The sequence below is a fragment of the Cetorhinus maximus genome, chromosome 13 (genome assembly GCF_964194155.1).
Source record: "Cetorhinus maximus chromosome 13, sCetMax3.hap1.1, whole genome shotgun sequence".
NCBI classification, from domain to species: domain Eukaryota; kingdom Metazoa; phylum Chordata; class Chondrichthyes; order Lamniformes; family Cetorhinidae; genus Cetorhinus; species Cetorhinus maximus.
The window spans coordinates 21,227,388-21,242,764 of NC_135891.1; the positions used below are offsets into that span (position 1 = coordinate 21,227,388).

The 15,377-nt window shown below is 39.3% G+C and overlaps 1 protein-coding gene across 2 annotated transcripts in view; it reads right to left on the bottom strand.

Annotated features, from left to right (window-relative positions):
• Window positions 1-15,377, bottom strand: part of LOC144688479 (phosphatidate phosphatase LPIN2-like) — a 97,472-nt gene that overhangs the window by 43,037 nt on the left and 39,058 nt on the right. Inside the window, exons 2-7 of one of the 2 annotated variants that reach the window (XM_078555080.1) lie at window positions 7,418-7,618; window positions 6,138-6,233; window positions 5,156-5,445; window positions 1,910-2,017; window positions 1,708-1,828; window positions 456-945 (exon numbers count right to left, since the gene is read on the bottom strand). In XM_078555080.1, coding sequence (XP_078411206.1) covers window positions 456-945; window positions 1,708-1,828; window positions 1,910-2,017; window positions 5,156-5,445; window positions 6,138-6,233; window positions 7,418-7,609 — 1,297 coding nt within the window. In that variant the 5' untranslated portion in view covers window positions 7,610-7,618. The remainder of the gene's footprint in view (window positions 1-455; window positions 946-1,707; window positions 1,829-1,909; window positions 2,018-5,155; window positions 5,446-6,137; window positions 6,234-7,417; window positions 7,619-15,377) is intronic. The other variant, XM_078555081.1, reaches the window with a different exon arrangement.

A 15,377-nucleotide genomic window follows, 5' to 3' on the forward strand; every position in this document is an offset into this window, starting at 1 on the left:
AAGACTCTCCTCTCTTTAACCAAGCTTTTAGTCAACCTCCCAATACCTCCCTCATTGGCTCTCCATCAATTTTTAATACTCCTGTGATATATTTTTCTACATTAAAAGCTCTGTTTAAGTGCAGGTTGCTGCTATTATAAATGTTGAAAAATGAAGCACCCATACCAGGTTATTCATGAATTTGCTTAACTTTTGGCCTAGTAAAATATTTTTTCTTTTCATTTATGGTTGTTTATTACATCAAAATCTAGTTTCAATATCAAAACTTTGAATATAAAATAGCTCTAAACATATTTTCCTGAAAATCAATATGAATTAACACTAATAATGCCAAAAGCATATTAATGTAAGTAAAACGTATAATCTGTAGAACGCCATTCATTTCTAGAAAAGATATCCAGAACTCACTGAAAAACCTAAAAATGCCACGGAAAAAATGTTATTTTTGTGTTTACCTTTCTTTTTATCTATTTCTTCTGTTTTTACACTGGCATCTAGGTTTAATGTCTGTTGGGCTGGACTATTACTGCTTTCTAAAATGGCTGGGCTTTCATGTTCTGGCTGAGAAGTGGATTGAAAGATTTCAACGTTTTGGACTTCTGACGTACATATTTCAGTAGTTTCTGATGGCGATGTTTGGGCAGCAATATTTGATGCTAAATTCTCTGTCACAACTTCTGTGTGCTCCAGTGGCCAGGAGGTGGCTTCTATAAAAGCTGGCTCTGCTGTGGATGGAGCAGTCTGTTCCATGGATGTTTCAAGCAATGCAGGGCTTCTTTGAGTTCGAGGCTGAGGTTTGAAAATGGTTATAATATTGTTGTTTTCAGAGGAATCACAAGCAGTTGCATCTACTACACTGCTGTCCATGATGACTCGAAAATGTGTATGCTCAGAAGGTGTGATAGTAGCTACTCTTGGTTGCTCAGACTTTTCCATTTTACTGACCTGTAAGATGAAAGCCATTTCATTAAGTAGCCATGAAGCAGTGATTGGAACATGTCCCACCATAAACACGTTGAAATAAAGTTAACTTTGAACATTTATAAATCAAAAGAAAAATGCTTTATAAATATTTAAAATGTTTTCTACTAAATCAATACATATACTACATATATAAATCATTCAGTAGAGATAAAACTATTATAAGTTTTTCTTAGACTACCCTTTTGTTGGTAATATGAATTAAAGTGTTTGGCAATCTAAAACTTTTTAAAGAGTGTAATTACTTTATCAAACAAGATTTGAAAACACTTATGTTAACATAATTAGCCAATTTAAAAACAGTGAAATCGCTGACAAAAATGGACAATAAAAACAAACAAGATCTTCATCTATAGTCTTCAATCTGCAACATGTTTGTGAGGTTAAGTTTCAAGACATTGCTCTAAACGAGTCCTTATAAATTGCTGAGATTAATCAATGAGCATTTTGAACCACTTGTAAAGTTCAGTTTCCAATGTTCCCACTTAGCTGTAGTCACACAGAAGCCAGGAAGGTACCACACATGCCTTGTTGAGTGCTAAATACTATGTCGGAATGGCTACATGAAAAAAAAATTGAGGGTACTGTGTATTTAAAAAACTGTCTGTCCACAGCAAGATTTAACAGGGAACACTGGCAATTTTTATGCAGCTGCAGGGACATTTTATAATCTGCATGAACTGTAGTAGTACAAATATTTGACAAGGTTATCAATTGATACCATACCTGTGGAAAACCTCCCCATGTCCACTGCATCCGAGACTCTGTTCCCATAAAGGATCCTTCATGTGATTTTACAACCAATTCTGAGTCACTTTTTGGTGATGAAAGTCTGTTGTAAGAATGGCTAAAACAATACATTTTGTTATAAGTTTCATAACATTATGGTAATGAAAATAAACTTTAAAACCAACTTCAGTAACTATACCTTTCAACAGAAGACCATTCACCATCTGAATACGGATAGATTTCACGTGAATGGTAAGTGCTTGAATCTTCATTGGGTAACTCAGAAAATAAATTATACATTTCACTGCTGTAGGAAAGATAAAGAATTATGATTGGCACATGTTTAAAATACATACAACTTTTTAATTTAGGCTGAGTGAAATAAACTTTACGCCTATATGAAATTTGACATCAAAAGTTCCATGGCATTATTCAAAGACAAAAAGAAAGTTTCCCAATATCCTGATCAACATTCCTTCCATAATTAATATCACTGAAAAAAAAGCAATCAAAATTTCATTAATTTCATTCCTGTGGGATCTTGTATGCACAACGTTTGTGTTTGCTGACACAATCATAGGCTCCAGATTGCAAAGTACATTTACAAATCGTGGGCACTGGACTGCAAAGAGCATTTACATGGAGTGTTTTGAGATGCAATAAGCACCACATATATGTAATATTTTACTCTTTTCACACTTCATAGTTTTAGGGAAAAAAGTGTACTTATTAGAACTGCTTAAGTATACATTTCATGGTATACGCTATACATGAACCCCATGTTTATGTTAGTTAATCAAGTGCTTCTGAGAACCTATTATAAACAAAGCACAATTAAACTCTTACAACACCCAAAGATATTTAAGGCTGTCTCCAGTTCCCCTGGACTCAGGCTTTGGGTGCAAGTCTAGTATTGCCATGCAGCGATTTCAGGTTCACACAGATGCTAAACTAGTAGCGTAAATCCAGTGCCAAACCTGTTCCAAAGTGAAGTGGAGATACCCTGGAAGCAGTAAACTCAATGTTTTCATTCAATATTGCCTGCAGTGTTTGTCCAGTATGGCAACAAATCTTGCTTTGCCGTGTGCTCAGGAGGCCAGCTGAACATTTTGTTAACGTACTTGGCTTAATTGAAATGTTTAGGAAGAAGAGCTTCTCCTTCACCACTCTCTAACTTGCATTGAGCTTCTCCCCACCAAACAGGACAGTCATATTCCAGGCAAGCAGGTGCCAACAAGTGCAAAGAGGATTCTGTCTGGCTTGAATCCAAACTGCAGCAACTGGCGTAATATAGGCAGTTGCAAATTACATGCGCCCTTAATGGGTATTATGTCATCCAAGTACTTAAGATGTCAGAACACAAAAGCTAATGGCCACAGGTGAATTTATAAATAAGTTTGTGCTAAAATCTTCATCTGCTCAGGATAATTAACTACATATGAAATTATTGTAAGTTAACTAGTTCTTAAATCATTATTGCATAGTTACATTACTCTACCCAGTTACTGCTTGAACTTGTAAAGCAATTTCTTCTGTAATGCATGCTGTTGCTTTAGACAAAAACTGAATTGTTCAAAGATTTGCTGTAGAATATATCTGAACAGTTTGACAAAAAAAATGATGGCTTGGGGAAGGACAAAAACATTATTTTACATTGATTATGGTTAACTCAGTACCTTGGGGAAGCTGCCACGACTAGAATTGATTTTGACAGTTTGTGCGTGAATTGGGATGAATATGACTAAGTTGTGATAAAAGGAAAAACAAAAGCACAAACTGGGAATGCACAAACAAGCGAAGAGAGGAAGAGAAAAGTTAGTGAACTTCATTATTGAAAGCAGGTTTGCTAAAGTGAACAAATTATGACATTTTATAACTGCCAGGATTTTTATTGAACATAAAATCTGATTGAATAAACCTAAATCAAAGTACATATAAAATTCATTACGACCACAGGCAAATGGTTAACTGAAGGATAAGCAGAAGTAAACTCAGGTACGTACCATGGCTGAGTGAGTCTTAACTCTCAAAACCAGGTGGGTGGAGATTGGGTCAGAGGTTAAAATTCAGAAAGTCTAAAGCTGGAATCCAGCCTGCCTTGAACCCACACACTTCCAGTTTTGACAATGGCAAGACAAGTGGCATATGGCCAATCTGCTCATGAGGGGCTGTTTGGCTATTTTAATATCATAATGCTGCTGCCTATCTTCATTTTACAATCATACTATTTTTAAACTTACGTTGGTTGGGTCTCCTAAACCTTGGGAACCTGACAGATGAAAGGAAGCGAGAAGGGTTGAACTCAAAGTTAGTTCCTTTACAACACTGCTTGTGGGCTGGGAAAAGCAAGTGTTTTCTTGAGGTTCACAAGCTAGTCAGTAATCCCACACCCCCATGATCTGTTTGCCCCTCACCAGCTCCCACCGCTCCAACTGCCTCCCCCTTTGCCCCACAAATCATTAGACCCACCTCCCCAAAGACGCATTTGTGGCACCTCCCCTTCCAGCATTAGGACCCTCTCCAACTAGACCCACTTGCTCTCCTTGGTTGCAGTCTTGTGCTGCAGGCTTCCTCGCCTGACAGACCTCTGGTCTACCAATCAGGCTGCCTGTGGGCAAGAAATTGACAAAATAATTTGAAAAAAGAAAACCCTACAGTGCATGGCATTCAGGAAACCCATTTTTTCAGCTTTCCCAGCCTCAAAACAGCCACACATTATGGAATATTCCTCAGGGCCAAAAATCCAGAACCATTTTTCTGATCTACTCACAAATTTACGTTGGTTCTGCAGTCAGGGGAGAAAATAGAAGGCAAACCAGCATAAAAATTCAACTTCAAGACAGTGTAAGAAAATAAAATCAAATAAATGCTAAGAAATTGGGGATAAAGGCAAATTGACAAAGACTGTAGGAGGACACAGTTGAGCAGGATAGGCTCATAGGTGGCACATGCAATAGAAAAATATAAAACGATAGATTTTGGAAGAAAGGGAAAAGGAATAGTAACAATGGCAAGGTTTTTATGGTAATATTTTAAGCAGAGTACCAGAACTTTAGTGTGCATACCATTCAAATGCCACAAAATAGGGAACAGTGTCTCTTAGGTTTGGTACAGAGATACTAAGTTGAACTTTACCTTGTATAGGAACTTAATTAATGCACAATTGTATTGTCTCTGGCTTCCCCTTATGAGGTCAAATACAAGCAATAGAAATGGTACACCACACATTTGCTAGGATAGTATTAGGCATCGAGATATTCGAAATGTTGGGTTTTTTTTCACTGCAGCTGAGTAGGTTAAGGAGTGGCTTAATAGAAGTCTTACAATTTTATGAAGTGTTATACAGGGATAGATTGATGAGTGAGACAGAAACAAGTAACTAATTGTCATGCACAAAAAAAACAATGTCAATGCAAAAACCTTTATAGGTTGAGAATTAACCTACTTTGTAGCTACACATCGCAGTTGCTCCTCTGAATTAAAGTCCATGTCAAGTATATCTTGCTCATCTGAAGAGGACTCCTGGTCATCCTTCTTTGAATTCTCTGGTTTGTGTTTCCTTTTTCGACGTCTTTTCTTTTTGGCTGAAGTGTTATTTACAGTGTTATCAATTTCTGCGCCACTTGGTAAATCCTGATTCTGAATAAACTCAGGACTAGACAAATTTGGTTCCCTTGTAAAATAAGCTCCTTCAACTGGAATCGGTGATGTTGTTAAGTGTATGGGAACAACACCCTATGAAAAAAATAAAACTGTGAGCAAAACTGGCACCCTCATAAAATTTAAACCCCAGTTGTCACATCATTGCTTCCTTTTCATTTTTAAAGGAGTTTATAATTGTAATTGAGAAAATGGGACTAAGGGTAGATAAACATCGAGGACCTGATGGTTTTTCACCCCAGGGTATTAAAAGGTGAAGAAATAGCAGAATTATTAGACATGAACTTTCACGGGTTTCCTGATTTGAACATTCTGCCATTGAGCGAGGGCGGGGGAGCAGGTCGGGTCGGGGAGGCGGGGGGGATGGGTGCAAGGGTAACTGAACACAGGCTAAGATGAGTTGATCAGAGAGCTGACAGTTTTGTCTTGTGCAAGTCATGTATGATAATGCAGTTGAATTTTTTGAGGATGTCATTAATAAAATATTATTGAATGAATACATTCAATTATCAATTTATCTTGAGGAGTTAGCGCTAATATAATTTGACTTTGATTTTCAGGTTTCATTTTTTCTAAATTTGGATTAAAAGAGGTAAAACCAGCAAAGTGACAATTATTGACAAATCTAACAAGGAGCCACTGGCCAAACTCACTTGAAGCATCACATCATCATATTATTTTGTTGTGAACCCATGTCAGAAAAATGAAAATCTAAAGTATAAACTGCTGCAAAAGTCACCTGACTCATTTCTAGATCAGCAGCATACCTCATCTTTCTCAGTTTCTTCCACAAAAAAAGCCTCTCCATTGTCTCCAAGTTTCATCTGCAGCTCTACTGGTTCGCCATTGATTTCAATGTCCACCTGAAATAAACAGAAACGTTGTAAGTAGTCTGCACTTCATAGTTTTGCTGCTCTAGTCAAATCTGCATTCAAAGTCACGTGCTTCAAAAACACACAACTGCTTTGCACCTTTTAATTCAAAGGATATTTTAGAGTGCAAAGAACCATGTGCATGTTTCAATATTGGAGATAGCCAATAAAAATGAATTGTCAGTACAAGACTATTCATTTTCGATGGTTTACAATCTCTTTCATAATATTCATACAAGTTAGAACAAATAAAAAATCTCCAGCCCAAATAAAAGCCATTCCTCAGATTTGGCAGTGAATGTATGATGAGCTTCACTAGTGCAAGGTCACTCAATGATATATCTCACAGCAAGACTGCAACCTACTGGATTGGACAAGAATATTGCAAAAGGCATTTCCATTTTCCAAAAGAAAGCTTTGTAGCTTCACAATGAAAATTGGGAAGCTATATACAATGGTGTTCACATCGTTGAATTACTGGACGCCAATACTGAATCTTGTTTTACGCTCATCATGAGGTTAAAGGTCACCTTGCAAATGGAATAATGTCACAAACATATGTCGCTTTCAATAACAAAACTGATTCAAAAAAATAACCTTAAATCAATTGTTCCTTCATTAACTCAAGTTCCAAATCTCATATCCTCCCCTCAGATCACAAGATTATTAAACACAAATTTATGACAAGGAATGCTTCACAAAACACTAAATATGCACAGCAATGGGTTTTTTTTTTTTAAAAAGAACTTGTAAAGTACTTAAAGCTCAAAGAAGGTTCTGAATATTTTGTCTCACAACTGTAAACAAGATTCAATCCTCACTAGATAAAAAAGAACGGCAAAAGAAGCCTACTCAAGAAAGATATAAATGACAGAACATTAACTTAGATGGTTAGCTTCCAGCAAATTCCAAGTGCAGTGTTATTCTAGAACCTGCCACCATCTGCACAAGTATTCACAAAGTATTTTTTTCATTCAAGAACACTTGGATTAAAATATCAAAACAGTGAATTACATACAAATCTGACCACAATTAGTGGTGTAAACTGATGATTTTCCTTTAAACGGTGGAGATGCAAGACAGAAAAAAATATTTTGGAGCATTTAGATCATGAATTGAGGCCTGTTAAACAGGCTGTTCCGATTAGCTCAATAAATGATGATATGAGAACTTACCACCTTCTCTTTCGATCGCAATACCCCAAGCTTCCCAAAACGGACATGAAAGGGTGAACAATGGTATGTGCCATCCGGCTGTCTCACTACTATGACATCGATACATCCTGTCAAGGTGGCTGGATTCAGTCCTTTGTACAGCTCCTTCACTGTGACAAACACCTGCTCAGCCAACTGTCCAACATAATTCATGGTTTGGGACTGCAATAAAATTAGGAGAAAATCAGGGACAATATGACAGATAAACTCTAACAGATTAACAATAAGCTCTTTTTGGGCAATGAATTAAATGGCATATTAAAAAATAGACCCAAATTCTGAATAACCAAATTATACTTTCATCTGTAGAGAAAAAAAGATCAGAATCTTTCCTGCATAATCAGTGAATTTTGAAAGTATTTAGTATGCTTCATCATTTTCTTTGGCCTTTTAACAGGTTTGCTAAAAACTATCGTATTAGAGGCCTTAGGGGAGGCAATTTAGCCCTTCTCAGAGATTTACCTTTCTTCAACAGGATAGGAATTTTCCTGCCTTCATCTAATTGTATATTAGCCAAATATGAATCAAATTTGAAATCAAAAAATCACAAATCCCAACACGGGAGGAGAACACTACAGTCCATCATGGTTGTGCCAATATTAATTCTACATAGCAGCCTTCAATTTTAGTTCCATTTCCTTTGAATTTTTTTTCTCTCTTATTTATTGTGATTGGCTGTGCTTATATAGTCACTTGTACTCGATGCTTTCATAGCACCTTTGCATGAAAAAAATCTTACCTTGCTTTAAGCTGATAGTTCCAATCACGATTTCATTAGATTCACCAAACAGTGGAAATAATCACTGCTTACTTTCTCAAAACTGAGAACTTTTATTAGATACCCCCTTTAGATTTCTGTGCATGAGTAAATACAGATTCTTCAAGCTTCTCACCTTAATAATAGCCTCTCATCCTGGTATTATCCTAGGAAAACTATGTTGCACCTTTCCACATCCCTTCTATAGAAAGGTGTTCAAAACAGTAAACAGTATGCCAACTAACATCTTATACATCCGAATCTTTTCCAGTGATTCGGAATCCACTGCCCCTATCTATTATGCTCTAAATTCACTTTTGGAAGGAGGGGGACACTTCAATTAAAACTCTTAATAAGCACCTGCATGGATATTACTCTTATCAGTGATACCATGATAGATATTTTCACTGCTAAAAGAACAATAACTGATCTAATCAATGCATTATCTCAGTCATATGCACTTTGACCAAAGGGTTTTGTTATATTTTACTATGGGGTCGCTTTGCTCACGAGCTGTTTGCATGTTTGTCTGTCGGCAGGTGAGTCAATTACAATGTACTGCAGACACAGAGGCCAATACAAAATGAAGCATGTACTATTTATTTACACAGACAACAGAGCACTACATGATGTGTGCTTCTCCAGCCTGCCCCTACTCTAGACTATTAATATGGTAGCCCGCGCTACAGAGCTATTGGATCTTACAGCCACGTGGTCAATCTGCTCACATTCTCTTAAAAGGTGTATTACACCTCAGATTAACACATCCCTCCCCTTTTACTTGAAAGCACATTTTACAATACATTAACTATTTACAAAAATGAACTATTTACAAATCCAGTCTCTCAGGAGGCTTTTTCAAACATGTCGACTGCCGTAGTTCTACAACTTCGGATGGTTTATCTGAGGTCGCCCTCTCAGGGGTTATCTGCCCACTAGACTCCCCAGTAGGAACCTGTAAGTTTGCCTCTCCAACTCTCTCAAGCTCAACGGGTCCTACAGGTACTTCCAAAGCAAGAGGAGTTCCTTCTACCTGTGGTGTAGACTCCAACAGGAATGTTTAGCACACCTTTTCTTGTGGATCTGTTTCCCTTTTCCCGAGGTGATCTACATGTCTCCTGATTATCCAACCTTCAACCAATATATGGTAGGACAAGGGTCCTGAAACAGCACTGACTTCACCTGATAGACATTTGGGCCCATCTTCAAAGTTCTTTGCAAAAACTGCATCTCCTACAGTGAAGTTTCTTTCACAACTGTGGTAATCGTGTTCATTTTTCTGGGCCTCCTGACTTCTCTCTACCCTCCCCACTAAATTTGGCCTTATGAGTCTTAACCGTGTCCTGAGACGTCTCTTTATTAATAACTCTGCGGGGGCAATACCAGTGGTCGTACATGGCATAGTCCTATAGCTGAGCAGGAAACATGATAACTTAGTTACTACAGATTCACCCTCTAGTTTGTTCATTCGGCCTTGAAGGTCTGAACTGCCCTCTCAGCCAACCCATTGGATGCAGGGTGGTACGGCGAGATCTTGACATGTGTTATACTATTGGGACTTGTAAATCTTTGGAATTCCCCACTAGTGAATGCCGTTCCACTATCAAATATTATCTCTGGTAAACCATGTATCGCAAAACTCTGACGCAATCTGTCTATGGTGGCGGCCGACGTGAGTGATCTCACCTCATACATTGGAGTGAGTGATAAGGAGGAGGAACACTGCGCCCAAAAAAGGCCCCCACATAGTCAACATGGAGGTGGACCCAAGGCCTTCCTGGTCATTCCCAAGGATGCAGGGGAGCAGGAGGCTGGCAATTTCTGCACCTGTCGGCACTGCATGCAGCTCTTGACCATGTTTTGATTTCAGCGTCCATCTCTGGCCACCATAAGTAACTGCATGCCAACATTTTAATTCTGGAAATGCTGGGTTGATCGCTATGCAATTCTATCAATAATAGTTGTCTTCCTCTGGGAGGCACAATGACTCTTGCTCCCCACAGTAAGATACCATCCTAGGAGGTGAACTCGTATCTCCTGTTAAAACAGGGCTTCATTTCATCCGACTTTGGCTCGTTAGGCCATCCCTGCAAGACTTGTTCCCTGATGTGAGGCAAAACTAGACTGCGGTCTGTCCATTCTTTGATCTGTTTGGCATTCACTGGTGATAAATCCAGAAAGCCTAATAACAAGACAAGTTCTTGAGGGATGGGGACATTCACATTGCTGTCCTTTAGAGGTAATCAGCTCAGCACATCGGCATTGGCAATGTGACTTCCCGGCTGGTGGATAAAAGTATATTTGTAAGCAGCTAGAATCAGTGCGCACTTTTGGATGTGTGCCAAGGCGATTGGCGGTATTGCCTCATCTTCCCCAGACAAGCCTAGTAGTGGCTTGTGATTGGATACAATGGTGAAGTGGTGACCATGGATGTATTGGTGGAATTTAATGCCAAATACAATGGATAAGGCTTCTTTCTTTATTTGTGAGCGTCTTCGTTCAGCCACACTGTGTTCTTGAGATGTAGCCAATGGGCCGTTCAGAGCCATCCGGTGGGAGAGTACTGCCCCTACTCCACAAGGGGATACATTGCAGGTTAAAATAATTCTTTGGGTCAAAATGTACCAACAGGGCCGCTGAATGTAGTAATTTTTTTACTGCCGTAAAAGCCTGTTGTCGTGGGGCTTGCCAAGCCCACCTGTGGTTTTTCTTGAGTAACCCATATAATGGAGCCAGTACTGTCGACAAATTTGGAAGAAAGCGACCGCAGTAGTTAACTGTTCCCAAGAAGGACTTGAGTTCTGTGGCATTTTTTGGGACTGGCGCCTCACTAATAACTCTCACCTTGAAGGGTGAAGGCCCTGCAAGTCGACCCTATGACCCAGGTAAATCGCTTCTTTTGCTTGGAAGATACATTTTCCCTTTTGAAGCGTACTCCAGCTTCTGAGAAACGTTTCAATGCCTCCTCCAAGTTAGCCAGGTGTTCTTCATCAGTTAGTCCTGTTACTAGGACATCATCGAGATAAACCACCACAAGGGGTATACTTTGGAATAAATTTTCCATAGTCCGTTGGAAAATAGCACAAGCCGACGAGACTCCAAAGGGTAATCTGGTATAGCCAGGTGTTGATAGTGACAAAATCCTGAGAAGCCTTTTCTAGCTCGACTTGCTGGTAAGCATGGCTCATGTCGAATTTCATATATGCAGTTCCCCTGCCAGCTTGGGAGTGCAATTCATCAATTTTTGGTACAGGGTGCCTATCATGTCTGGCCACTTTGTTAATGGTCAACTTTTAGTCCCCGCATATTTGTACACTCTGGTCAGGCTTTAGTACGGGAACAATGGGCACTGCCCATTCGGAAAATTGTACAGGTTGTAAGACTCCCAACCTTTCCAGTCTGTCCAGTTCAAAATCCACTTTTTCTCGTAATGCATAGGGGACTGGCCTCGCCTTCAAATATCTGGGGGTTGCTCCAGGATCCATGTAGATTTTAGCTTGCAGCTTCTGAATCTTCCCGAGCTCTTCCCCAAACACAGAGGCGTATTTCTGTAATAATTCTTGAAGATTTTCATTCCAAGTTGAAAAATCTCAATCCACTCCAACTTTATTTCCTTAAGCCAGTTCCGACCCTCACCTGCTACCACTATCAGAGGTAGGTTAGCAGATTGGCTTCCATATTGTACTGGAACCTTGCATATACCTTTCACTCCTATGTTTTCACCAGTACTTGTCTTTAGTCTGGCATCGGAGTTTTCCAACTTTAGTGAGTGGCCTCTTCCATTCAGATACTTAAACGTGTGTTCCCCTATGACTGTCATGGATGTGCCTATATCCACCTCCCATTCAAATGGGTTTTCTGTTGACTTCTGCTGTCATGTTGATTGGCTCTATTTTACCCATTTTTAAGTTGCGTAGCGAGTAAATATCTAACTCTTTCTTCTGGCTTCTCCATTATAAATTTCACGCTTTCTGCCTGTGTGTTCAAAATTTTGCCTCAATCTTTCTTTACAATATCGCATAATGTGCCCATTGTGAGGGCAGTAGAAACACTAGGTTCTTTTAAATTGTTGTTCGTATGTAGGCTGTCTGGACCTAATTCTGCTATTACAAATGTGGTTTTTATCCCTTAGACCATTGATTTTTGCTGGTCTGTTGATGGCGACTGTTTCCCACCTTTCCGCGGAGCCCTGCGCTTCTGCGCCATTTCTAACCACTGCCTCCCTCCCAATGTGAAGAACGGTGCCATTTTGTGCTCCCTTGATTTCTTCCAAATCCCTGACAACGCTTTCCATTGCGAATGTCAACTCCAGCGCCTTGCTGAAGTCTAAATTTCTCTCTCACAACCACCTTTTTTGAATGGCGTCTTTGTTAATCCCACACACTAACCGGTCTCTTAACATGTCATTAATTGATGTCCCAAACTCTGTGCTCTGTCAGCTGTTTTAAGGCTGCTACATAGCAAGTACCTGTCTCCCCAGGAGCGCAACACCTCGAATTGAGTTTAAAATGCTGCGTGTTACCAAATGTTTCAGTTGAAAGTGGCCTTTCACAAGATCCACCAACTCATCAAAGCTCTTGAAATCTGGGGTGTTGAGTATCGTTAGACTACATAATTTGGGCCATATGTTTTACTGCAACATGTCGACAAGTGGATCATCCGCCTCTTCTCCTCCCCCGATATGTCGTTGGCCAAAAAGAAAAACACGAGGCATTCAATATAGTGTGACCAGTCTTCAGTGGTCTGATCAAACGGTCCAATGTGGCCAAATTGTAGCATACTGGAGGAAGATAATTTCGAAGAATACGGTGAGGGCTTATAATTGTAATGTACTTACAATTGGCCTGCAGGGCATGGCTAATTCACTACAATGAGTTTCTGCAGCTTTCCTTGGTGTTGTCGACTGGTTGTGCTTTGCCTCGTTGCCAGTTATGTTTTACTACAAGGTCACTTTGCTCGTGACTCGGTTTCACGCTTATCTGTCGGCAGGTGAGTCAATTACTGCAGACACAGAGACCAATATGAAATGAAGCACATGCTATTTCCTTGCACAAACAACAGAGCACTAACATGATGTGTGCTTCTCCAACCAGGCCCTACTCTAGGCTAACATTAACATGGTAGCCCGTGCTACACAGCTATTGGGTCTTACAGTCACATGGTCAACCTGCTCACATTCTCTGAAAGCTGTACTGCACCTCAGATTACCACAGGTTTCCAGGTGCTTTTGCAAAAAAAATCCCTTGCGCTTATTCTCAGTAACTGAAGTTTCTATCATCCAGAATAAAGGTTTAACCTTTTCTTTTAAATCAAATATATTACATTTTCAACAGTTACATTTTAATGTTGATCCATGGATTTATATATGTATATATTTTAATGCCTTTAGTAATGTTCTCAGTTGAAGGTCTCACCCTCTCTCAAAAGCATAGGCTTACACTTGATTTTTGTCCAAAGCCGTGATTCCATTATCATACCAAACTTGTTTAGCTTTTGCTAGATACGTTGGTTTGCTGTCTAGTTGATGTAAAAAAAATCTAAACTCGTAAGCACTGTAATAAGACTATTTGTTACAAGCAAACATACTAAAAGACCATCAAAACCACTAACCCTACCCATCCTGTTAAAGGTAAACTCCCTCACACTGTCCACCAACCCCTAGCAACACCAACTCCTAGGACAAAAAGTGAAAAAAACCTGGCCAATTCAGCAATAGCTCTCAGATTCCTCCTGGGACTCTCCAAATGAACTCCAGGAGAGCTAAAGATGCCTTTAGTATTTTCTAACTCTGTTAAGTAAGTTGTTGTTTTAAATAAAGCAATGTTGCAGAAACTTCAATAGTATATACTCCAAAACAAGCTCAGCAGACTGTTGTCACTTTGCCATTCTAACTCTTAAGCTTTGCATCCAATAAAGAACTACTTACACAACAAAAACAGAATTACCTGGAAAAACTCAGCAGGTCTGGCAGCATCGGTGGAGAAGAAATCAGTTGACGTTTCGAGTCCTCACGACCCTTCGGCAGAACTACTTAATTCACTTTCAAATCTGCAAATGACTTTGTTATTTCATGTAGTATCGCAGTAAAAGGGAACTCTGGAGCAATACATGTCAGTTATACCCTTTAGTCTCTGATTCATCACTACCTGTGATATGACCTGATAGTAAAAGCAATCAGTCAGTCAAATAAGCTGCTGAATAACTGGTGAAAATCTGTGTCATGGAAATTAAAACCTAAACATAATGCAATGATTAAAAGGGCGAAGTTCAGAAAATCTACAGCAGCGGATTTTCAGAATAGAGTGCAATTATAAAAATTGCTTATATTTAAGTTTCACATTTAAACTTCACATCTAACCTATGCAACATTCTAACTAAGTGCCTCTCCGTTATGCTATAGGCAATGGGAGTAGCTGTATACAAATTGTTATAAAGCCATGCTTTATATCAAAAATGACTTTACAGATTTACTGGCTGAGAACTACTGACTGAGTTTTAAAAGGACTGAAACAACATTCCAGGAACTTGAAACAGTAATTCCTAAGATGGTTTAGTAATTGCTAAGATGCATCACTGCACCATACAAATTCAAAAGCCATTAAAGTGGAGTCAACCTGTCTCGTAAAGCCCAGCAGAGAAAATTACCTTAAAGGAGCGTGAATGGGATCATCTCCTAATCCATTCACAGGGCATCTAGACAATCATCTAGACGGGGGCAAGCCATTAAACAAAAATCACTTGGCCAACGGGACTCTGGCTGTGAAAGGAATTTGCCCAGACATAATCTAATCAAGTTGAAACCTGACACCTGGAATCCACTAGGCATGACTATATTTGGGTAACTGGTCAGTTGGAGAGAGGAGATCAAGTGACAAGCCAGCAAACCCTCTTTTGTGTTTTAAGAAACTGCTTTCTCCAGGCCACAGATCAGAATGGAAGAGCCAGGAACAGAAGGTGCCTGAGAGGACACTCTCCCAACCACTCCCTCATTTTGCAAGCTCAAGCGCTATCTGCTATTTGACCATCCATGTGCTGCAGGCAGAGACTATTAAAAAAAAATCAGAAAAGTAATCAGCAACTTCTGTCTCTGGAAGAAAAGATAGATTGCCACCAATATCTTTAGACCATCTCAACGCTGAATCCTGAGGGACCTTGTCCAACCTG